This window comes from Mobula hypostoma, chromosome 30 (genome assembly GCF_963921235.1).
Source record: "Mobula hypostoma chromosome 30, sMobHyp1.1, whole genome shotgun sequence".
NCBI lineage: Eukaryota > Metazoa > Chordata > Chondrichthyes > Myliobatiformes > Myliobatidae > Mobula > Mobula hypostoma.
In genome coordinates, this window is record NC_086126.1 from 12,805,314 (window position 1) to 12,831,005 (window position 25,692).

Below are 25,692 nucleotides of genomic sequence, written 5' to 3' on the forward strand. Positions count from 1 at the left end.
GGGGGAGGTATGACTTATTCAAAAGTGACGGGTTGCACCTGAACCCGAGGGGGACCAATATTCCCGCGGGCAGGTTTGTTAGAGCTGTTGGGGAGGGTTTAAACTAATTTGGCGGGGTGGGGGGGGGGTTAGGAACTGGAGTGAAGGGAACCAGGATAGGACGTATGCTGAAAAAGTAAAGACAGCGTGCAGTCAGACTGTTAGGAAGGGCAGGCAGGTGATGGGACTTGGTTGCAGCCAACGGTCTAAGTATCAAAACATTAGGGATGCAGAATCAGAAAGGATAGCAAATACAGTACTCAAGGTGTATCTAAATGCGCAAAGTATAAGAAATAAGGTAGATGATCCTGTTGCACTATTACAGATAGTCAGGTATGAAGTTGTGGCCATCCTTGAATCGTGGATTAAGGATGGTTGTTGTTGGGAGCTGAATGTCCAAGGTTACACGTTATATCAGAGGGATAGGCTCTACTGGTAAAGAATAACATCAAATCAGTAGAAAGATGTGACATAGGATCAGAAGATGTTGAATCTTTGTGAGTTGAGTTAAGAAACTGCAAGGATAAAAGTGGCTGGGAGCTGGGCCACAGATTACAATAGGAACTAGAAAAGGCGAGTCAAAGGGGCAATGTTATGGTAGTTATGGGAGATTTTAACATGCAGATCGACTAGGGAAAAAAAAAATCAGGTTGGTAATGGATCTCAAGAGACTAAGTTTGCTGAATGCCTATGAGATGGCTTTTTAGTTGAGCCTACTAGGGGATCAGCTACACTGGACTGGGTGTTATGTAATGAACCGGAGGTGATTAGGGAGCTTATTGTAAAAGGAAACCAGTGATCACAATATGATTGAGTTCAACTTGAAATTTGATAGGGGGAAAGTAAAGTCTGATGTAGCAGTAGGGAAATTACAGTGGTATGAGAGAGGCGTTGGCCAAAGTAAATTGGAAGGAGCTGCTGGCAGGGGTGTCAGCAGAGCAGCAATGGTGTGCGTTTCTGGGAAAAGAATGAGGAAGCTGCAAGACATGTGTACTCCAAAAATGAAGAAATACTCAAATGGGTGACAAGGGAAGTCAAAGCTGTTACAAAAGCAAAAGGGTATAGAGCAGAGCAAAAATTAGTGGGGGGGGGGAGAGAAGAGAGAAGGGAAGATAGAGGATTGGGAAGTTTTTAAAAAATCCTACAGAGAGCAACTAAAAAAAAATCATTAGAAGGGAAAAGAAATATGAAAGCAAGCTAGCAAATAATAAAGTGGATAACAAAAATTTTTTTTAAAGTATGTTAAAAATAAAAATGAGGCAAGAGAAATAATAACGGGGGACAAAGAGATAGCAGTTAAATATTTTGCATCAGTCTTCACTGTGGAAGGCACTAGCAGTATGCCTGATGTTGTAGTGTGTGAAGGAAGAGAAGTGGGTGCAGTTACTGTTACAAGACAGAAGGTGCTCAAAAAGCTGAAAGACCTAAAGGTACATAAGTCACCCGGACCAGATGAACTGCACCCTAAGATTCCGGAAGAGGTAGTGTTAGAGATAATGGTGGCAGAAATGATCTTTCAAAATTTATTGGACTCTGGCATGGTGCCAGAGGACTGGAAAATTGCAAATGTCACTCCACTCATTAAGAAAGGAGGAAGGCAGCAGAAATTATAGACCAGTTAGCTTGACCTTAGATGTTAGAGTCAATTGTTAAGGATGAGGTGATGGAGTACTTGGACAAGATAGTACAAAGTCAGCATGGTTTCCTTCAGGGAAAATCCTGCCTGACGAACCTGCTGGAATTATTTGAGATTACAAGTAGGTTTGATAAAGGGGTTGCAGTGGATGTTGTATATTTGGACTTTCAGAAACATAGAAACATAGAAAATAGGTGCAGGAGTAGGCCATTCGGCCCTTCGAACCTGCACCGCCATTTATTATGATCATGGCTGATCATCCAACTCAGATCCCCGCCCCAGCTTTCCCTCCATACCCCCTGACCCCCATAGCCACAAGGGCCATATCTAACTCCCTCTTAAATATAGCCAATGAACTGGCCTCAACAGTTTCCTGTGGCAGAGAATTCCACAGATTCACCACTCTCTGTGTGAAGAAGTTTTTCCTAATCTCGGTCCTAAAAGGCTTCCCCTTTATCCTCAAACGGTGGCCCCTCGTTCTGGACTTCCCCAACATCGGGAACAATCTTCCTGCATCTAGCCTGTCCAATCCCTTTAGGATCTTATACGTTTCAATCAGATCCCCCCTCAATCTTCTAAATTCCAACGAGTACAAGCCCAGTTCATCCAGTCTTTCTTCATATGAAAGTCCTGCCATCCCAGGAATCAATCTGGTGAACCTTCTTTGTACTCCCTCTATGGCAAAGATGTCTTTCCTCAGATTAGGGGACCAAAACTACACACAATACTCCAGGTGTGGTCTCACCAAGGCCTTGTACAACTGCAGTAGTACCTCCCTGCTCCTGTACTCGAATCCTCTCGCTATAAATACCAGCATACCATTCGCCTTTTTCACCGCCTGCTGTACCTGCATGTCCACTTTCAATGACTGGTGTATAATGACACCCAGGTCTTGTTGCACCTCCCCTTTTCCTAATCGGCCACCATTCAGATAATAATCTGTTTTCCTATTTTTGCCACCAAAGTGGATAACTTCACATTTATCCACATTAAATTTTATCTGCCATGAATTTGCCCACTCACCCAACCTATCCAAGTCACCCTGCATCCTCTTAGCATCCTCCTCACTGCTAACACTGCCACCTAGCTTCGTGTCATCCGCAAACTTGGAGATGCTGCATTTAATTCCCTCATCCAAGTCATTAATATATATTGTAAACAACTGGGGTCCCAGCACTGAGCCTTGCGGTACCCCACTAGTCACCGCCTGCCATTCTGAAAAGGTCCCGTTTATTCCCACTCTTTGCTTCCTGTCTGCTAACCAATTCTCCACCCACACCAATACCTTACCCCCAATACCGTGTGCTTTAAGTTTGCACACTGATCTCCTGTGTGGGACCTTGTCAAAAGCCTTTTGAAAATCCAAATATACCACATCCACTGGTTCTCCCGTATCCACTCTACTAGTTACATCCTCAAAAAATTCTATGAGATTCGTCAGACATGATTTTCCTTTCACAAATCCATGCTGACTTTGTCCGATCATTTCACCGCTTTCCAAATGTGCTGTTATCACATCCTTGATAACTGACTCCAGCAGTTTCCCCACCACCCCTGGCAAGGTGCCACACGAGGCTGCTCCGCAAGTTCAGATGCCATGGCATTACAGGAAGGTACCAACATGGATAGAGCATTGGCTGATTGGTAGGAGGCAGCGAGTGGGAATAAATGGATCCTTTTCTGGTTAGCTGCCAGTGACTAGTGGTGTTCTGCAGGGGGTCAGTGTTGGGACCACTTCTTTTTATGCTGTATATAAATGATTTAGATGATGGAATGGATGGTTTTGTTGCCAAGTTTGCAGATGATACGAAGACTGGTGGAGAGGTAGGTAGCGTTGAGGAAACAGGTAGGATGCAGAAGGACTGAGACAGATCAGGAGAATGGGCAAGAAAGTGGCAAATGAAATACAATGTTGGAAAATGCATTGTTCTACTACTTTGGTAGTAGAAATAAATGTGTGGACTGCTTTCTAAACGGGGAGAAAGACCAAAAAATCTGAGATACAAAGGGATTTGGGAGTCCTTGTGCAGAATACCCTAAAGGTTAACTTGCAGGTTCAGTGGATAGTGAGGAAAGCAAATGCAATGTTAGCATTAATTTCAAGAGTCTAGAATACAAAAGCAAGGATGTGATGCTGAGGCTTTATAAGGCACTGGTGAGGCCTCACCTTGAGTATTGTGAACAGTTTTGGGCCCCTCATCTTAGAAAAGATTTGCTGGCATTGGAGTGGGTCCAGAGGAGGTTCACAAGGATGATTCCAGGAATGAAAGGATTATCATACGAGGAACCTTTGATGGCTCTGGGTCTGTACTCACTGGAATTCAGAAAGATGGGGCAGGGGGGTAGGAGATCTCATTGAAAACATTTGAGTGTTAAAAGACCTAGACAGAGTAGATGTGGAAAGGATGTTTCCCCATGATGGGAAAGTCTAGGACAAGAGGACACAGCCTCAGGATAGAGGGGCGCCCATTCAAAACAGAGGTGGTGAATTTGTTGCCACATGCAGCTGTGGAGGCCAGGTCATTGGGTGTATTTAAGGCAGAGATTGATAGGTTCTTGACTGGACACGGCATCAAAGGTTACGGGGAGAAGGCCGGGAACTGGGGTTGAGGAGGACATAAGAGAAAAAAAGGATCAGCCATGATTGAATGGTGGAGCAGACCCGATGGCCTAATTCTGCTCCTATGTCTCATGGTCTTAGTATTATCAAGGATCCCACCCATCCATCCAGCATCCTCTTTGACTTTCTACCATCAGGCAGGAGACTCCGATGCATAAAGACAAGAACGGTCAGGATGGGAAACAGTTTCTTCCCTCAGGCCATCAGGCTTCTGAACTCCCTGCCGCATCGTATTCAAAGTGCTACCAGTTAATCTGTTCTGTACCTTACAATATTTAACTTATGCACTTCACTTATGTGTAATTCATTTGTAGATTTAATTCTATTTTCCTAAGTTATTGTGTTTTATCTGTACTGTACCACTGCTTTACACCCTGGTTTGGAGAAACATTGTCTCCTTTAGCTGACTACATGTATATAGTTAAAAGACAATAAACTTGACTTGAAATAACTATTGAAAGAGAGCAATCGAAGCTTATTGTCTCTATCTATACATCCTACAAAGGGCTGTTATAGAACTTCTAAGGCAGCGCAGTGGAGAGTATCATAACTGGCTGCGTCTCAGCCTCAGATGGAAACACCAATGCCCAGAAACGGAACAGTCTACATAAAATTGTGGGTGCACCCCAGTCCATCACGGGATAGGCCCTCCCCACCATTGAGCACATCGACAAGGAGGACTGCCATCAAGAAAGCAGCATCCAAAAGACTCCACCATCTGGGCTGTGCTTTATTCGCACTGCTGCCATTGGGAAAATCTGTACAGGAGCTTTGGGGCCCACACCACCAAGGTCAGGAACAGTTATTACCCTACAACCATCAGGCACCTGAACCAGTGTGGATAACTTCACTGCACCTCAACCCTGAACTAATTCCACAAACTATAGACTTGCTTTCAAGGACTCTAACTGGCATTCTCAGCTTTTTTTCACATGCACAATTTATCTTCAGAATATTAATTATTAGCCTTCATCTGTACGTTTTTCTCACACCATTCTCTGTAAACTTGAGACTGCTGTGCATGAAAATCCCAGCAAATCAGCAGATTCTGAGATACTCATACCACCCCATCTGGCACCAACAATCATTCTATGGTTAGTCACTCAGGTCACATTTCTCCCCCATGCTGTGCTCTTCTCAGGTTCCCACTGAGACAGAGGATTTTTGTTGCGGTTTGTGGGTGGGTAATTGGAGCAATCTACGTCAAAGCCTCAACCCTCGGTTAACTGCCGGTGTTTCTGTGCCTGCCTCACGGTGTCTGCCTCATTAGACGATAAGCAGGGGAAGGCTCGTCAGCACCTCAGGGCTGCTTTGAGCGCAGTAATCTCGTAGTCTGATCCATCCTTGGCCTCCAGACTTTCTAGCCTTCGCCACCCGACTCCCTTTTAGTTGGCACGTATAACCCATCAGGCAGGTTTATCACTGACGTGTACTCAGTGGCTGCTTTATTATGTACAACTGTGCAGCTGCTCGTTAGTGCAACTATCTAATCAGCCAATCATGTGGCAGCAGCTCAAGGTAATGCAAGCATGCAGACGTGGTCAAGAGGTTCAGACCAAACCTGTTGCCCTTCGAGACAGACGGACGCCAACCGCAGTGAAAAAAATTAGAAATCACAATACACAATATTTATATAAAAATGAAATAAGTGGTGCAAAATAAAGCAAAGAAGGCAGAGTTCAAAGGAGTTGATGGGTTCAGTGTCTGTTCAGAAAACTGATGGCAGACACACATACATATAAAATGATAGAAATTGGATGATACAAGACAATGATCTAAAACACAAGAGTAAATCAACAGAGTGGTTTCAGAAAAAGAAGAAAATTCATGTTTTGGAATGGTCGAGTCAGAGTCCAGATCTTAACCTAACCGAGGGTCAGTCCCCACCCCCAGGGAGCAGATGATACTCAGGTTATCCACTACTGTGTCAACGTTTGGCAGCAATTCCAGAGCTCAGCTGAATGCAAGAGAGAAGATGACCACAGACAGACAGAGAGAGAGAAAGCACAGCAACAGGTCATTCCAGCCCAATCACACCCACACAACCAGTAATCTACTAACCCCACACGTTTGGAAGGTGGGAAGAAACTGGAACACCCGGAGAAAACCTGTGGTCACAGGGAGAACGTACAAACTCCTTACACGCCTTCCTCATCTGGACCCCCGCCCTGACAGCTATTCCGAAGCGAAACACCCCTGGGCTGGGGTGCAGAGCACAGCTCCGCCACGTATCCAACCCACAAGCAACTGTTCAAGAAACAACTAAAGGCCAATTTTTTTTTTATATAAAGTCTGCGTTCCTCCCCCCTCACAACTGTACACAAGACTCAGCTGAAAAAAATGGAAACTATTTACAGCCGCTGGCCTTCTGCCCACTCCTTGCAGGAATAGGATCCAACTTGGAACGTCACACTGGGTTGCAATCTTTCACAGTAAATCAGCTACAGATCTCCCCAACGATTTTGCTTCTATGGCAAGATTAATCACACAACATTACCAGACCGCCTCCAGTGTACATTGCGGCCCTCTGCATTTCAAACAGCCCTTCACAGGAAAAGCTCTCCCCACTATTCAGCACATCTACAAGGAGCACTGGCACAAGAAGGCAACGTCAAGGACTCCCACCATCCAGGCCGTGCTCTCTTCTCACTTCTGCCTTCAGGAAGGAGGTGCAGGAGCCTTAGGCCCCACAACTCCAAATTGATTTACCTCAACTCCAAATTGGTTCCACAACCTGCAGACTCACTTTCAAGGACTCTACAGCTCTTGGTCTCAGTATTTACTTAAGGCCATGAGAAGAATTCGGCCACTTGGCCTAAACTGGATCACCAAATTTGAGGACAACACCAAGATTGGGGGTGTGGTGGACAGCAAGGAAGACTATCAAAGCTCGCAGCAGGATCTGGACCCACTGGAAAATAGGATGAAAAATGGCAGACAGAATTCAATGCAGACAAGTGCGAGATGTTACACTTTGGAAGGACCAGCTAGGGTAGGACTTACCCAGTGAATGGAATGGAGGGCAGTGAGGAATCTGGGAAGGTGGAACAGAGGGACTTGGGGATTATTATAATTATGCAATGTTTCATTTTATGTAAACGATCATTGCCTTGGCAATACTTTCTAAAGTAGTTTGCCATTTTGGGGGGGAGGGGGGAGGAGTCTTTACAAGAAGGGTGACCCCAGCCATCGTCAGCAGTTGCATAATATGCACCAGCTGCTCATACAACCTGTTCCCATAGCGTCATACGACCCTTAGTCGGGGTGGGGTGGGGGGGGGCTAAACGTCTTGCGGTTCCTCAGGTAGAGATACAGCTCCACCCTATGGATGTGGGAATACAGCTCCATAATTCCTTGAAAATGCATCACAGGTAGACAGGATTGAAAAGCGAGCCTTTGGAAAATTGGCCTTCATAAATCAGAGCACGCGTACTGGAGTTGGGATACTATGTTGAAGTTATACAAGACTTCAGTGAAGCCTAATTTGGAGAATCGTATGCAGCCCTGTCACCTACCTACAGGAAAGATGGTTAAGCTCGAACAATAGAGAAGGTTTACAAGGATGTTGACAGGACTCGAGGACCTGAATCACAGAGAGCGGTTTAATAGGTTAGGATTTTATTCCCTGGAGAGTGGGAGAACGAAGGGAGATTTGATAAATTAAGAGAAACTTGAAAAGGTCTATGGTTTGGGTGCAGGTAAATGGGACTAAGCAGAAAGCAGGTTCGCATGCACTAGATGGGCCGAAGAGCCTGTGGTGTCCAATGACTACGATTGCTTAAATCTGGAACAGCTGGGTTCAGTAAGCAGCCGTGAAGTCACCAGATTATTGTTAAACCCACCACGAGCTCTCAGCTTACATGCTCTCCTCCGCACCATACAACTGCTGACAGCCACAAACCAGTCCTTCCAAGGTTACAGTAGAGTTGCCTTCCTGGGCTACGAAAAGCTAGGGAGCTGGGAACTTGGGAGTTCCCAGCCTGAACCCACACAGCCCCCAAGTCCAAAATGCGGGCACCAGCCAAGTTTCCACACGGCAGAAGATGCCTGCAGCCGGCAAATTCATCACACCAGTCTCCCAGATGCTTGCTGGCTTGCACAGGTTGTCTTTACGTCAGTTGGGTATTTGCGAGCTGTGGAGAACACACAGTCAAATGCTCAGCAATCGATCAGAGGAATAAAGCAGGGCAGGGGCTGGCCACTTGCACGTCCCTTGAGTGAGTCCCGCTGATGAGAAGATATTATAACTGGCACAGCTGCACCAGAGCTGACGGAACAAGCTCCACACCAGTCCAACGTTCCCTACTGGACCATAGTCAAGGAAACCATCTGTACAGCAGACACGTGCAAATTTCTTCACATGTACAGTGGAGAACATTCTGACCAGTTACATCACTGTCTGGTACGGAGGGGACACTTCACAGGATCGGGAAAAAGCTGCAGAGGGTATAGACACAGCATCCACATCGTCTGATGACACCTTCAAACAGTGCTGTCTCTTTGAAGGTGGCATCCACCATTAAGGACCCTCACGATCCAGGACTGGTCCTCTTCTCATTACTACCATCAGGAAGGACATGCAGGAGCCTGAAGACACATATACTCAACGTTTTAGGAACAGCTTCTTCCCCTCTGCCATCTGATATCTGAATGGTCTGTTGTGACTGGAGTGATATTGAAACTGGTGATTATGGAAGTCTTTATTCAGGACAACAAGCAGGCATCATTGGAGACTCTCTTACTAGAAGCTCCGTGACCAACATTACATTTTTATATGCCAAAGATCAAAAGTAACAACAGGACAATTCTATAGTTACAATATATCTACAATGCCTTCTTTGAATTATATACAATTTTCAAACACCTAGATCTTCACACCAATGCTCAAGACATCCAAAACGAATGTTAATCACTGCCCTCTCTAAGCTGCATTCATGCATAGGCAGATATCTCAGGCGAATGGGGTGCTTATTGCATTCATGCATATGCGGACATCTCAGGTCAACGGGCATTCCCCAGTTTGCAATCAACCCCAAACTGCAGCTCCTGGAAGACCATTGTTCTGAGCTGTATTTTAATTTCAACCTACAATCCCCATTCAGATTTGAAGACGAGTTGTTGTTGAAATTAATATTAGCTATATGTAAACCATACTCTAGAATACACCCCAACACGTCTATCAACACTACCTTAGTATTGTGCTCTTTCTGCACTACTTACTTGTAAGTAGTGAACTGTACTACTATTGTAAAACAACAAACTTGCTGGTGAAAATAAGCCCGATTTTAAAGATACTGGAAAACATGGAGGAAGCTTACTTCTAAGAGAATCACCCCCGATCAATAATCCAATAAGCAAAATGAATGGCAGAAAGGCAGCAGGTTCACATCCAATCTGCTCACCTCCAAGAACCCACAAACTAATCCCTGCCTGCTGAAATTTTCAACTGAGCCTTGACCGGATGAGGTCCCAGTTTCCACAAACGGCCCCCGTCATCATCCTCGCAATGGGCCAGCTGAAATCACCTCTTTGTGCTGGACTCTATCCAGATGAGGAAATGGTTTCTCCTTATCTACCCGATCGAATGCTTTAATGATCCTAAACACCTCAATTACATCGACCTTTCATCTAGCGCACTCGGGGTGAATAGAAACCGCTGCCTCACCACTCCACCCTTGGGTTCAGACTCAATTATCACACATGCATCAAAACACATCTTAAAATGCGCTGTTTGTGTTAACAACCAGGATGAGATTGGGGGGGAAGCCGCAAGTGTTGCTGCACATTCCAGTGTCAGCATGTACAGAACGCAACACCAAAACAAGCCCTATTCCAACACGTCGATAGTCCTTCAACCCCGGGACAGACCTCCTGGCATCAGGCTTCAACTTCCAATCATTCTTCAATACCAGCCCTGGACCGGTTGACAACGGGTCCCCAAACTCTACGCTCGCCAACTGACCAGCCTTCTGTCCACAAAGCCATCTGATCCCAGCACCCATCGACCTGGGACAGCCCGGCATCCACAGACGTCCTTCATCGCCTGGCATGTTGCTGGCCTTCGATCACGGAGCGGAGGCTTAAATTCCAGGTGCCCTTCACCTTCACATCACCGGACTTCGAGCAGAGCAGTGGCCTGACATCTAACCCCTTCGCATCCCTATTCTTAACCTGACCCCTAGGTCCTCCAAAGAACTTAAAAACCAATGAAATCCGAGCGACAGTCGACAAGAGACTGCAGCTCGGCCCCCATCTTCACCAGATGTCTTTCAGTGATATTTTTCTAAACAGGCACCATAAAACCACTCAACCTCCTCTCTCCAAAGCTGCTACCCTACTACGAAGAAAATTAGTCAGGGCACCCTCTTTACATTCAGATTCATTTAACACACATACATCGACACACTGCAATGTGCCGTCTGCCAACACAACCCAAGGATATGATGGGGGGCAGCCCGCAAGTGTCGCTACACATTCTGACAGCAATTTACCTGCACTGTTGGTATAGCCAACACCAACTGCAGGGCTAAACACTCACTGATGTACGAGGGGTGATTGATAAGTTCGTTGCCCAAGGTAGCAGGAGTCAATTTTAGAAAACCTAGCACATTTATTTTTCAACATAGTCCCTTCCTACATGTACACACTTAGTCCAGCAGTCGTGGAGCATACGGATCCCTTCTTTGCAGAAGTGGTCCACAGCAGGGGTGATTGATAAGTTCGTGGCCTAAGACAGAAGGAGATGAGTTATTAACTTCAAACCTTCTGCATTATCAAAGCGTCTTGGACCTCCAGGTGGTCCACAGCAGGGGTGATTGATAAGTCTGTGGCCTTAGGTAGAGGAGATGAGTTATACAGCACTTGTTACATGCACGTGCAGTTCAACTCTGAGTGAAAATACAGAAAGTTTGAAGTTAATAACATCGCCTACTGTAGGCCACGAACTTATCACTCACCCCTGCTGTGGACCATTTTCTGGAGGTCCAAGACGCCGACTTCGACAAAAAAGGGATCCGTATGCTCCACGACGGCTGGACTAAGTGTGTAAATGTAGGAAAAATAAATGTGCTAGGTTTTCTAAAATTGACTCCTTCTACCTTAAGCCACGAACTTATCAATAACCCCTCGTACACCAATTTACAGCAACTCACCAGGACTTCCTGCGTAGCACCTTCCACACCCACAACTTCCATCAGTTCAAAGGACAAGGGCACGGGGATGCAACGCCTGCTGGAAATTGCCCTCCAAGACACTCTTGTACCGGGATGTAAAGTTGTCATTCTACAAGAATATTGTCATTCAAGATAAATTGGCACTGGTGAACCTCGGTGATGTGCTGGGGGTGCCTACGAATCTTACGTAATGATATATATGCACTTTGATAATAAACTTACTTTGAATACAAGAACATAAATTGGAGCAGGAGTCGGCCATCTGGCCCATCGAGCAGACTCTGCCATTCAATAAGATCATGGTTCATCTCCACCTACCTGCCTTTTCCCCATAACCCTCAATTCCCCTATGCAAAAATCCATCCACCCTTGTCTTAAATATATTCACTGAGGTAGCCTCCACTGCTTCATTGGGCAGAGAATTCCACAGATTCACCACTCTCCGGGAAACGCAGCTCCTCCTCATCTCTGTCCTTTATTATTTTTCTTTTAGATTAACCTTCCTATTCTTGCTCGTAATTTTCTACTTATGATCACAGATGTGCATATGATTGTTCAGTGAGTTTTCCAGCAACTACAGCTCAATTACACTCAATGTCAGCGAGACCAAGGTACTGACTGCGAACTTCAGAAAGAGTATGACGAGGGAACACACACCAGTCCTCACAGGGATCAGGTGGAAAGATTGAGCAATTTCAAGTTCCTGGGTTTCAAAATTTCTGAGGAGCTAACCCGGACCCCCTTAGCCAGCCGCTGGTGTAGTGGCATTAGCACCAGACTTCGAGGCGAATGGTCCCAGGTTCGAATCCGGCTGGCTCCTCACATGCTTTCCCTCCGTGCGGGGTTGAGCACCGAGCCAGCGACTCAGCCTTGTAAAAAACACAGACAAACGCTAAGGAACCAGCAAGTTGTCGCCCGATGTGCCACAAGGGGTGGACCCAAAATATCTCTGCAGCTACAGAGAAGGCACAACAGCAGCTATGTTTCATCAGGAGGCTGAGAAGATTTGGTATGTCTTCAAAAACACTCGCAAATTTCTACAGATGTACCGCGGAGAACATTCTAACTGGCTGCATCACCGTCTGGCACGGACGGGACGGTGGGCTACTGCACAGGATCTAAATAAGCTGCAGAGTTGTGAACTTTAGTCCGCACCCTCATGGGCACCAGCCTCCGAAGATACCAGGACCGCTTCAAGGAGCGGTGCCTCAAAAAGGCGGCGTCCATCATTAAGGACCCCCATCACCCGGGTTATATCTTATTTTCATTGCTACCATCAGGAAGGAGGTACAGGAGGCTGATCACACACTCAACGACTCAGGAACAGCTTCTTCCCCTCTGCCATCCGATTACTGAATGGGCCCATGAACACTACCTCACTACCTTTTTTCTAAAAAAACTAATTTTGCACTAATTTAAAATAGTGTAATTCAAGTCAACAACTTTTAGGAAATATGCCGGTGAGATTAAGCCTGATTCTGAAAGTTGACACTATTTTTTCAAAAGCTTTTTAGTTGTCTGTAGCAGGTATCATGCCACTTGAATCTGGCTATTTTACAGGCTAATTGTTATCACTGGAATTTTTGATTATCTCTAGTCTGAGAGAGAATGAACCATGGCTACTCTTCCCTTTGTCTTTCTTTGTTCATGTAACACGTAATAAAATTGCCAGCAGCAAGCTTTACGCCTCATTCTCTGGACCGCAAACACATCAGGATCCAACACCACACACACTGCCATTCCTGTACTGTCGCTGGGTCAAAATTCCCCGAGTTTTCTCTTAAGGACGGCGGTGGTGCAAGGAGGCAGCTCACAGTCACCTCAAGGGCAACCGAACGACGGCTCTCGAGTGAACAAACAAAAGGTGCCAGCAGTCCCAGTCTGCAGAGGGAGGACATGAATCACCGCTGCCCGGCAGACTACATTCCAGGAACAACCCCGACCAATTGTACTTACACAATGAGGACAGGCCTGGCATTCTTTCAGTGTTACATCACTGAATTCCTCGAGCAACCGGACAAGGAAACTCCAAGAATTTTAATTAAGACCCCGCACTGCTGACACCTGTACTAATTAAGGACAAGTGCTTTAACAACAGCTTCACTAACAACTGGTTAAGATCAGCCTTGAACCAGCACCCTCCCTCAAATCCTTGTTTAAAGCACTTTGGGAAAACTTTTTATAGCAAAAGGCCATGGGAAACATTGGGTCAGGCCTAGAGGATGATGTAATTAGTCCCGATAGTCTCAAATAACTGTGCAGGGCAGGGCTGTCAAAGCATGGAAGCAGTGACCAGACCGACACTATTAATGATGACAGCGCCCAAGGTGATGGGGGCTGGGGAGAGGAGAGAGGCAGGGCCACTGCAGAGAACAGGATCAGAATCCCATGACCATGTGCTAGACAGAGACAGGAGCTGTAAGGACAGCAGGGTTCGACGTGGACGCGGGGGGGAAAGACCTTGCAGGCGCCGGAAGTCCAAAGCAGCGCACGCAAAATGCTGGACGAACTTTTGCTTCGCATTCGGCGCGGAGCTGCAACACTGGCGGGCCAGCCACAGGCGCTGAGAACCAGCCACGATTCCTGGCATTCGTCCGGCGGCTAAAGCTGGGCAGGGAGTCGTACAGCACAGGACCAGGCCCTTCGGCCCATCTAGCCTGCGCCAACCCATTTTAACGCCTCGACCCAGCTGCCTGCATCCTGACCTGCTCCATACCTTCGCACTCACACGCGTGACCAATTAACTGACCAGCCGACATGCCTTCAGACTGTGGGAGGAAACCACGCGGCCACCGGGAGAATGCACACACACACACACACCTTACAGACAGTGGTGGGAAATTAAACCCGGGTAGTTGGCTCTGGATTAGCTGTAATTTTGGATCTGTATTCCCAGTTCCCTCCGATTTATCCAGGACGCTATTGTTCACTTTGCAAGTCCAACCCTGCCCTGTGGGCAGGTGACCAAAACTACATACGAGGGGTCAATCCAGTTAGTTTTCATCCCCCCCCCCACCCTGAGTAAATCCTTCCCTCCCATAAGCAAAGTGTCTCCCCCTCCCACCGAATTCACTTGAAGGCCAATTTCCTCCCGTGGCTGAGCACCGCGGACACTTCGGGAAACGGCCCATCTAAACAAAAGTTTGTCAGTCGAAGGGCCGACAGGAACCTGCCGCGGGAGTTTACACTACGCTTCCTGCTTCACAGCTCGGTCCCATGCAAGGGCAGCACCTCTTGTCGCCTGCTGGCTGAATGGATCACATCATGGTGACACCCCGTGGCTCTCAGCTTGGCCGCCGAACTGTGCGACTCCAGGCGAGAGAATCTAGGTCTGCAGTGACGTTCTGCACGGCCAAAGCCCCCGCTCACAACCCGGCACCCAGGAGCACAATCGGGCCATTCGGCCCATCAAATTGCCTCTTCCATTCCAGCGTGGCTGATTTATTAACCCTCTCAATTCCACTCTCCTGTCTTCTCCCTGTAACCCTGTGACGCCCTTAGTCAGCGCCCCATCAACCTCCGCTTTAAATATACCCAGTGATTTGCCCTCCACAGGCGTCTGTGGTGATGAATTCCACAGACTCATCACCCCGTCTGACGAATTTCCTCACCCTGGTCTACAGTGATGCCTTCATATTCTGAGGCTGTGTCAGACTCGCCCACTATAGGAAACATCCCCTCTCCACGTCCACGCTATACAAGGCAGGGGCAAACACATCCCTCTGTTAATGGTAGGGGGTCTGTGGCCTAAAAAAAGGATGGGAACCCCTGACCGAGGCCTTTCAATATTCAATCAGCTTCAGCGAGACCCCCTCACCCCCATTTGTCTAGACTCCAGGGAGTACAGGCCCAGGGTCATCGAACGCGCTTCACACGTTAACCTTTTCATGCCAAGGACCGTTCTCATGGAGCTCCTCTCCAATGCCAGCACAACCTTTCTTCGAGCTCCACCCCCAGCACGGTGATCCAGCCACTAGCCCATTGACCCAGGAGCTCCAAGTGCACGGAGGCGGCCAGCAAATGCAAATACAGACCCACGGGCAGACCTGCAACAGAGCAGTTGTCGCAGCAGATGCAAATCGAGCAGCATCATAACGAGAGACTGCAGGTGCCGGAGCGTGGAGCAAACCGGGCAAGCTGCTGACGGAACTGAAGTCAGACAGTATTTACACTGGGAAAGGCACGGTTGATGTTTCCCTCTACAGTTGCTACTGAGGTATCCCAATAGCTTGAGCTTTGATTTTTAAAAAAAACCCCACTTGGCTCACAAGACACAGGAGCAGAATTAGGCCATTCGGCCCATTGAGTCTCTTCTAACACTGGACCGTGAAGATGCAGCTCCATTCACCATAACTTCAAGGCTGGTGCCGACCTACTAAGTCTGTCGGGGTTCGTGTCTCAGATTTGACTTTTCTTTTCAGTTTCATACGGATGTTTCTTGGGACAGCATGGGAAGTTGGGGGGGGGCGGGGGGGAGAGAAGAAGAGTCAGGTTAGGAGGTAGGGACAGGGATGATGGGAGCGAGGTCAGGGGCGGTAAAGGAAGAGTTAGGGGAAAAAGCTGTAGGTCGGATGTCAGCAATCACTGAGAACAAGAGTCGGCGAGGCCTGGGGTCCGAGCTGGTGAGGGGTCCTGAGATTCAAGGCCTGCCCGTGTGCGAGTGGTGCGTGGCTGGGAGGAGAAGAGAAGGAGTTTGTCCTGCTGTTGCTCGCTGTTATGTCGCTGCACGTCATGGACGCGCTCTGCTGGAACCAGAATGCGTGGCGACATTTGCGGCCTGCCCCCAGCACATCCTCAGACTGTTTCGGCCCGAAACGTCGACTGTACTTTTTTTTGCATAGATGCTGCCTGGCCAGCTGAGTTCCTCCAGCATTGCGCACGCGCGCGTGTGTGTGTGTGTGTGTGTGTGTGTGTGTGTGTGTGTGTGTGTGTCTCAGACTATGTTGGTTGTTAACGCAAACACATTTTTACTGCATGCTCATGTACTAGTGATAAATCTGGATCTGAAATATTCAGGGGGCAGAGATGAAATTCCAGTAAAAATTCTACAATCCCATCAAGGCGTCGGGTTAAAATGATGCAAACTACATCACAAAAAACAGGCTTCCCAAACACAGCAACATTACGACTGTAGCCAAATACTAGGAACAGGGCACTAAGAATATTTGATCGAGACCATAAGACACAAGAGCAGAATCGGGCCATTCAGCCCATCAAGTCTGCTCTGCTATCCCACCATGGCTGATTTATTATCCCTCTCGACCGCATTCTCCTGCGTTCCCCCCACCCGTAATCTTTGACACCCCTTACTAATCAAGAACCTATGAACTGCTGCTTTAGACTATGCCTCCACAGTTGTTTGTGGCAATTTCAAATCTTCTGAGCCCCAGTGCCATCTAACGCCCCTCATAAATCCGGCTTCGAGGAACGATTCGGTCTAAAAATGGGGAGAAAGCCAGGAAGATGGTCTTAGAAGGGGGGAGGGAAAAAAAAAGTCAGCCTTTATGTCTGCCTTATGTAAATGGCAGAACACACTCGACGGGCTAAAGAGCCTAATTCTGCTCCAATGTCTTATAAACACAGAAGGTGGGGGAGCAGCCCACCACCGAGAGGACAAAGCGTTTTACCTGCAGGAACAAGGCAACTACCTCCCTTAAATGCTCAGATATAACTAAACACACCCAGATGCAGCAAGTCCTTGACTATGATTCAACAGCATGTAACATTCAGTCTGTGAAGATTCAACGCACAGAATGCTGGAGGAACTCAACAGGCCATGTTAAAGAGGAAACAGTCGATGCTTCTGGAAGAGACCCTTCATTAAGACCGTTAAGGATGTAGGGTCTCGGCCCGGACTGTTTACTCTTTTCCAAAGATGCTGCCTGGCCTGCCGAGCTCCTCCAGCGTTTTGTGTGTGTTGCTTTGGATTTCCAGCATCCTCCTGTTCCTGAAGATTCAAGATTGCCCTGTGTGTACATCAAGACATACGGTGGGATGCATCCTTTGCCCTAATGTCTGAACACCCCCCCCCCGTTGGCGTGTGCTGGGGGGGCAACCTGCAAGTGTCACCACACATCCTGAGCCCACAATGCTTGGTGGGGCAGCGCAGAACAGGACAAGCAGCAAAAACGATCCCCATTCACGCCCGTACGCAGTCCTCCAACTCCAGGTCAGGGCTGCAGCTCCAGCGGACACCGACTCGGGCCCCAGAGACATTGGGCTGCGGCCTCCCCGGCGGACGCGAGGAGGCTCGCGGAGCAGCAGGCCTCAAATTCCAGATGTCCGATACATCCTCGGGCCTCGTCCCGGGACACAACCATCACCGGGAGTCGCAGATGGCGGGAACCCAAACACTTGGCATCGAATCCAGTCTGGCTGATTCCAGAACGTGCACTGGGGAGGTCATCAGAACTCGTTACTCCAGCTCCTATCAGGAGCACCACATCCATCCTTCTCAGATCGAGGACAACCCGATTCCTTCACAGTTCCAGATTCTCTTGGTGGACAGCCCGCTCTCCCAACAGAGGTCTTGATCAAAACCGAGGAACGTCAAGAAGGGCACAGATCCTGCACGCGGGCGGCACTGTGACAGCCAAACGTCTTGGAGAAGAGTCGCTAGCTCAGAATCCCGGGAAACCTGCATCGGATAGACCCCGGCAGCCCGGGAGGAAGGCTCTGCAGCCGCAAAATCCACATCACAAGAACCAGTGAAAGGAAAAATACAGGGATCAGCAGTGTCTGTCTGAGTGTCTCTCTCTCTCTCTCTCCTCACCAGGCATGTATCCTGCTGGAATGCAGCCAACACAAGCTGAACAATCCCGAGACTGGAACTTGAATGCTGGAATCCAAACTGTAGATTTTGACAGCGACATTCCAGTGCTGGCTGGGGTGGGGGTGGGGGAGGCTACGCAGATGGGAGGCACAACAGCCGCCTGCAGACGAACATGGAAGGGCATCGGCTGGGATCAGCAGACAAAATTCACAGGTGTGCGGGGGGCAGCAGCGTGTCAAATAATGCACTGAACACCCCCAACTGTTGGCAGCTTTGCTTTGGGGCTGAGCGGCTTCAATGACAGAAACCACATTCTCACCAAGACCATCCCCTGAACTTTAAGACCAGCAAGAGTACTATGGCAGCAGCCTGCCGGCTGACATAAGCCCGTGCCCCCAGTGAGGAGGATTTCGGAGAAATTACCTCGCCGTCTGGGAGACACTGCTGATTTATCTCACGCCCCAGTCTCGACTTCAGCACCCCTTAACAATGGGAATGAACTACCAAAATCAGGTCGAATGTCACCCGCGTACGACAGGAAATCTGTTGTTTCAGCGCAGGAATGAAAAGAACGTGGCAAGCAGTGCCCCCAAAGCACAGAATTAACCCTGCACAGCGAGCAGTTGCCGACAGAGGTAATGGGAGACGTCCATACCCCAAGGATAGAAACCTCTCCCCGGATGAGGGAGAGGATACGACTTTACCAGAGTTCTGTCACTACAATGGATACAGAGAGTGAGAAACGGCCTATCAATAATAATTCTTTCCTCCACACCCCTACAATCAGGAAGGAGAGGAGAGTCCCTAGACTTGCAACCAAGTGGGGGAGAGGGGCTACTCAGAGAGAAGGGGGGATTCCCACCCCCCACCCCAACTGCAGTACAGAAAATATAGGGAAAGACCCACAACTCTGGAGACAAATGGGGATGACATGGAGGGGAAATGCTCCCCCACAGTAACCCTATGGTGGGCAGAGGGAGCAGGAAGGGGACCAACATTCTGACCCTGAGGACAAAGGCTGGGGGGGAGATGGAAGAGGGCAAAAGGGCGAGGGCAGTGCCTCCAACTGGGATTGGGGTAAAGCAGAGATTGGGGAAGGGAAGGGGGGGTAATTTCCCCTAAACTCCACCAAAGAATAATGGGAAAGACCATGGAGGGGCACGGGGAGGAGGGAGATGGAGGGGCAGGAGGAGGAAGAGGAGGGGGGAGATGGAGGGGCAGGGGGAGGAGGAGGAGGGGGGAGATGGAGGGGCACGGGGAGGAGGAGGAGGGGGGAGATGGAGGGGCACGGGGAGGAGGAGGAGGGGGGGAGATGGAGGGGCACGGGGAGGAGGAGGAGGGGGGGAGATGGAGGGGCACGGGGAGGAGGAGGAGCGGGGAGATGGAGGGGCACGGGGAGGAGGAGGAGCGGGGAGATGGAGGGGCACGGGGAGGAGGAGGAGCGGGGAGATGGAGGGGCACGGGGAGGAGGAGGAGCGGGGAGATGGAGGGGCACGGGGAGGAGGAGGAGCGGGGAGATGGAGGGGCACGGGGAGGAGCGGGGAGATGGAGGGGCACGGGGAGGAGCGGGGAGATGGAGGGGCACGGGGAGGAGGAGGAGCGGGGAGATGGAGGGGCACGGGGAGGAGGAGGAGCGGGGAGATGGAGGGGCACGGGGAGGAGGAGGAGCGGGGAGATGGAGGGGCACGGGGAGGAGGAGGAGCGGGGAGATGGAGGGGCACGGGGAGGAGGAGGAGCGGGGAGATGGAGGGGCACGGGGAGGAGGAGGAGCGGGGAGATGGAGGGGCACGGGGAGGAGGAGGAGCGGGGAGATGGAGGGGCACGGGGAGGAGCGGGGAGATGGAGGGGCACGGGGAGGAGCGGGGAGATGGAGGGGCACGGGGAGGAGCGGGGAGATGGAGGGGCACGGGGAGGAGCGGGGAGATGGAGGGGCACGGGGAGGAGCGGGGAGATGGAGGGGCACGGGGAGGAGCGGGGAGATGGAGGGGCACGGGGAGGAGCGGGGAGATGGAGGGGCACGGGGAGGAGCGGGGAGATGGAGGGGCACGGGGAGGAGCGGGGAGATGGAGGGGCACGGGGAGGAGCGGGGAGATGGAGGGGCACGGGGAGGAGCGGGGAGATGGAGGGGCACGGGGAGGAGCGGGGAGATGGAGGGGCACGGGGAGGAGCGGGGAGATGGAGGGGCACGGGGAGGAGCGGGGAGATGGAGGGGCACGGGGAGGAGCGGGGGAGATGGAGGGGCACGGGGAGGAGGGGGGAGATGGAGGGGCACGGGGAGGAGCGGGGAGATGGAGGGGCACGGGGAGGAGCGGGGAGATGGAGGGGCACGGGGAGGAGATGGAGGAGCGGGGAGATGGAGGGGCACGGGGAGGAGATGGAGGAGCGGGGAGATGGAGGGGCACGGGGAGGGGAGGAGCGGGGAGATGGAGGGGCACGGGGAGGAGCGGGGAGATGGAGGGGCACGGGGAGGAGCGGGGAGATGGAGGGGCACGGGGAGGAGCGGGGAGATGGAGGGGCACGGGGAGGAGCGGGGAGATGGAGGGGCACGGAGATGGAGGAGCGGGGAGAGGAGGAGCGGGGAGATGGAGGGGCACGGGGAGGAGCGGGGAGATGGAGGGGCACGGGGAGGAGCGGGGAGATGGAGGGGCACGGGGAGGAGCGGGGAGATGGAGGGGCACGGGGAGGAGCGGGGAGATGGAGGGGCACGGGGAGGAGCGGGGAGATGGAGGGGCACGGGGAGGAGCGGGGAGATGGAGGGGCACGGGGAGGAGCGGGGAGATGGAGGGGCACGGGGAGGAGCGGGGAGATGGAGGGGCACGGGGAGGAGCGGGGAGATGGAGGGGCACGGGGAGGAGCGGGGAGATGGAGGGGCACGGGGAGGAGCGGGGAGATGGAGGGGCACGGGGAGGAGCGGGGAGATGGAGGGGCACGGGGAGGGGAGGAGCGGGGAGATGGAGGGGCACGGGGAGGAGGAGGAGCGGGGAGATGGAGGGGCACGGGGAGGAGGAGGAGCGGGGAGATGGAGGGGCACGGGGAGGAGGAGGAGGAGCGGGGAGATGGAGGGGCACGGGGAGGAGGAGGAGCGGGGAGATGGAGGGGCACGGGGAGGAGGAGGAGCGGGGAGATGGAGGGGCACGGGGAGGAGGAGGAGCGGGGAGATGGAGGGGCACGGGGAGGAGGAGGAGCGGGGAGATGGAGGGGCACGGGGAGGAGGAGGAGCGGGGAGATGGAGGGGCACGGGGAGGAGGAGGAGCGGGGAGATGGAGGGGCACGGGGAGGAGGAGGAGCGGGGAGATGGAGGGGCACGGGGAGGAGGAGGAGCGGGGAGATGGAGGGGCACGGGGAGGAGGAGGAGCGGGGAGATGGAGGGGCACGGGGAGGAGGAGGAGCGGGGAGATGGAGGGGCACGGGGAGGAGGAGGAGCGGGGAGATGGAGGGGCACGGGGAGGAGGAGGAGCGGGGAGATGGAGGGGCACGGGGAGGAGGAGGAGCGGGGAGATGGAGGGGCACGGGGAGGAGGAGGAGCGGGGAGATGGAGGGGCACGGGGAGGAGGAGGAGCGGGGAGATGGAGGGGCACGGGGAGGAGGAGGAGCGGGGAGATGGAGGGGCACGGGGAGGAGGAGGAGCGGGGAGATGGAGGGGCACGGGGAGGAGGAGGAGCGGGGAGATGGAGGGGCACGGGGAGGAGGAGGAGCGGGGAGATGGAGGGGCACGGGGAGGAGGAGGAGCGGGGAGATGGAGGGGCACGGGGAGGAGGAGGAGCGGGGAGATGGAGGGGCACGGGGAGGAGGAGGAGCGGGGAGATGGAGGGGCACGGGGAGGAGGAGGAGCGGGGAGATGGAGGGGCACGGGGAGGAGGAGGAGCGGGGAGATGGAGGGGCACGGGGAGGAGGAGGAGCGGGGAGATGGAGGGGCACGGGGAGGAGGAGGAGCGGGGAGATGGAGGGGCACGGGGAGGAGGAGGAGCGGGGAGATGGAGGGGCACGGGGAGGAGGAGGAGCGGGGAGATGGAGGGGCACGGGGAGGAGCGGGGAGATGGAGGGGCACGGGGAGGAGCGGGGAGATGGAGGGGCACGGGGAGGAGCGGGGAGATGGAGGGGCACGGGGAGGAGCGGGGAGATGGAGGGGCACGGGGAGGAGCGGGGAGATGGAGGGGCACGGGGAGGAGCGGGGAGATGGAGGGGCACGGGGAGGAGCGGGGAGATGGAGGGGCACGGGGAGGAGCGGGGAGATGGAGGGGCACGGGGAGGAGCGGGGAGATGGAGGGGCACGGGGAGGAGCGGGGAGATGGAGGGGCACGGGGAGGAGCGGGGAGATGGAGGGGCACGGGGAGGAGCGGGGAGATGGAGGGGCACGGGGAGGAGCGGGGAGATGGAGGGGCACGGGGAGGAGGAGGAGGGGGGAGATGGAGGGGCACGGGGAGGAGGAGGAGGGGGGAGATGGAGGGGCACGGGGAGGAGGAGGAGGGGGGAGATGGAGGGGCACGGGGAGGGAGGAGGGGGGAGGAGGGGGGGGAGGAGGAGGGGGAGACGGGGAGGAGGAGGAGGGGGGAGATGGAGGGGCACGGGGAGGAGGAGGAGGGGGTAGATGGAGGGGCACGGGGAGGAGGAGGAGGGGGGAGATGGAGGGGCACGGGGAGGAGGAGGAGGGGGGAGATGGAGGGGCACGGGGAGGAGGAGGAGGGGGGAGATGGAGGGGCACGGGGAGGAGGAGGAGGGGGGAGATGGAGGGGCACGGGGAGGAGGAGGAGGGGGGAGATGGAGGGGCACGGGGAGGAGGAGGAGGGGGAGATGGAGGGGCACGGGGAGGAGGAGGAGGGGGGAGATGGAGGGGCACGGGGAGGAGGAGGAGGGGGGAGATGGAGGGGCACGGGGAGGAGGAGGAGGGGGGAGATGGAGGGGCACGGGGAGGAGGAGGAGGGGGGAGATGGAGGGGCACGGGGAGGAGCGGGGAGATGGAGGGGCACGGGGAGGAGGAGGAGCGGGGAGATGGAGGGGCACGGGGAGGAGCGGGGAGATGGAGGGGCACGGGGAGGAGGAGGAGGAGATGGAGGGGCACGGGGAGGAGGAGGAGGAGCGGGGAGATGGAGGGGCACGGGGAGGAGGAGGAGGAGCGGGGAGATGGAGGGGCACGGGGAGGAGGAGGAGGAGCGGGGAGATGGAGGGGCAGGGGGAGGAGGAGGAGGAGCGGGGAGATGGAGGGGCACGGGGAGGAGGAGGAGGAGCGGGGAGATGGAGGGGCACGGGGAGGAGGAGGAGGAGCGGGGAGATGGAGGGGCACGGGGAGGAGGAGGAGGAGCGGGGAGATGGAGGGGCACGGGGAGGAGGAGGAGGAGCGGGGAGATGGAGGGGCACGGGGAGGAGGAGGAGGAGCGGGGAGATGGAGGGGCACGGGGAGGAGGAGGAGGAGCGGGGAGATGGAGGGGCACGGGGAGGAGGAGGAGGAGCGGGGAGATGGAGGGGCACGGGGAGGAGGAGGAGGAGCGGGGAGATGGAGGGGCACGGGGAGGAGGAGGAGGAGCGGGGAGATGGAGGGGCACGGGGAGGAGGAGGAGGAGCGGGGAGATGGAGGGGCACGGGGAGGAGGAGGAGCGGGGAGATGGAGGGGCACGGGGAGGAGGGGGGGGGACATGGAGGGGCACGGGGAGGAGGAGGAGGAGCGGGGAGATGGAGGGGCACGGGGAGGAGGAGGAGCGGGGAGATGGAGGGGCACGGGGAGGAGGGGGGGGACATGGAGGGGCACGGGGAGGAGGAGGAGGAGCGGGGAGATGGAGGGGCACGGGGAGGAGGAGGAGCGGGGAGATGGAGGGGCATGGGGAGGAGGAGGGGGGGCATGGGGAGGGGGAGGAGGAGGAGGGGCATGGGGAGGAGGAGGATGACCACCAGCACACCCCCACCCTGCGCCACGGGACGACCCCACCCTCAGGGCCCCGGCCCACCTGTTGAGGAAGGCGTTGCCGAAGGCGTTGAGCTTGCGAAAGGGTTTCTTGGGGTCGACGACCAGCGCGTTGCCGGGCACCACGCCGTCCTGGTCGCCGTACATGACGGCGATGAAGGAGTCGGTGGTGGGCTCGGGTCCGATGCGCATGCCGGGGAAGTCCTGCTCGATGAGGTGCCGGATGAAGGTGGTCTTGCCGGTCGAGTACTGGCCGACGAGCAGCACCATCGGCTTGTTGTCAAAGTCGGCGTCCTCCAGCGCCGGCGAGTGGAAGTCATGGAAGCGGTAGGTCTCCTCCAGCGGCAGCAGCTTCTGCGAATAGAGGCGCTTCAGGCCGTCGCTCACCGTCTGGAAGAGCTCGGGCTCCTTCTTGCGCCGCGCGTCCTTGCCGATCCAGCTGAACATGACGGCGAGCGACTGACTCTCCGTGCGTCCGCTCGCCCCAACCGCCAGCAGCCGCGCCTGCGCGCCGCACGCCCACCTGCCTTTTATAGGGCGGCGGAGAGCCGGGCTGCATCGCCGCTATCGCGAGATCTCCTCCGGTGTCGGGGGGAGGGGTTGGTGGTGGGCGAGTCCGCACCCGCTGCCGCGTCGACTGCACAGCACCTCAGTCAGGAAGGTGAGAGCCTGGCGGGTTCTCGCGAGATCTTGTGTTCACCAGGGAGGCAGAGGAGATGGGAGGGAGGGAATGGAGAGGAAAGAGGGAGGGAATGGGAGGAAAGAGGGAGGGAGGGAATGGGAGGAAAGAGGGAGGGAGGGAATGGGAGGAAAGAGGGAGGGAGGGAATGGGAGGAAAGAGGGAGGGAGGGAATGGGAGGAAAGAGGGAGGGAGGGAATGGGAGGAAAGAGGGAGGGAGGGAATGGAGAGGGAGTGAGGGAATGGGAGGAAGGAGGGAGTGAGGGAATGGGAGGAAAGAGGGAGAGAGGGAATGGAGAGGGAGTGAGGGAAAGGGAGGAAAGAGGGAGGGAGGGAATGAAGGAATGGGAGGATAGAGGGAGAGGAGGCCCGTCAAACTGGCTCTGCCATTCAATAATATGTCTGATCTGACCATAGACTCACCTCTGCCTACCTGCCTGCCCCATAATCCTGAATTCTCCTACTATGCAAAAATCTATCCAACCTTGTCTTAAATATATTTACTGAGGTGGCCTCCACTGCTTCATTGGGCAGAGAATTCCACAATCTCACCACCGTGGGAAAAGCAGTTCCTCCTCATCTCTGTCCTTTGTTATTTTTCTTTTAGATTAACCTTCCTTCTTTTCTTTAAGCAGGATCTCCCAGTGGCCACACAGTTTAATTCCACGTCCCATTCCCATTCTGATGTGTCTATCCATGGCCTCCTCTACTGTCAAGATGAAGCCACACTCGGGTTGGAGGAACAACACCTTATATTCCGTCTGGGTAGCCTCCAACCTGATGGCATGAACATTGACTTCTCAAACTTCCGCTAATGCCCCACCTCCCCCTCGTACCCCATCCGTTATTTATTTATATACACATATTCTTTCTCTCTC

At 53.4% G+C, this 25,692-nt stretch overlaps 1 protein-coding gene across 1 annotated transcript in view; it reads right to left on the minus strand.

Annotated features, from left to right (window-relative positions):
* LOC134339626 (EH domain-containing protein 1) overlaps window positions 1-24,654 on the minus strand; it is a 95,647-nt gene extending 70,993 nt beyond the window's left edge. Inside the window, exon 1 of the mRNA XM_063036305.1 lies at window positions 24,179-24,654. Within this exon, the coding sequence (XP_062892375.1) occupies window positions 24,179-24,582 (404 nt within the window). The 5' untranslated portion in view covers window positions 24,583-24,654. The remainder of the gene's footprint in view (window positions 1-24,178) is intronic.
* Window positions 24,655-25,692: the final 1,038 nt, after the last annotated feature.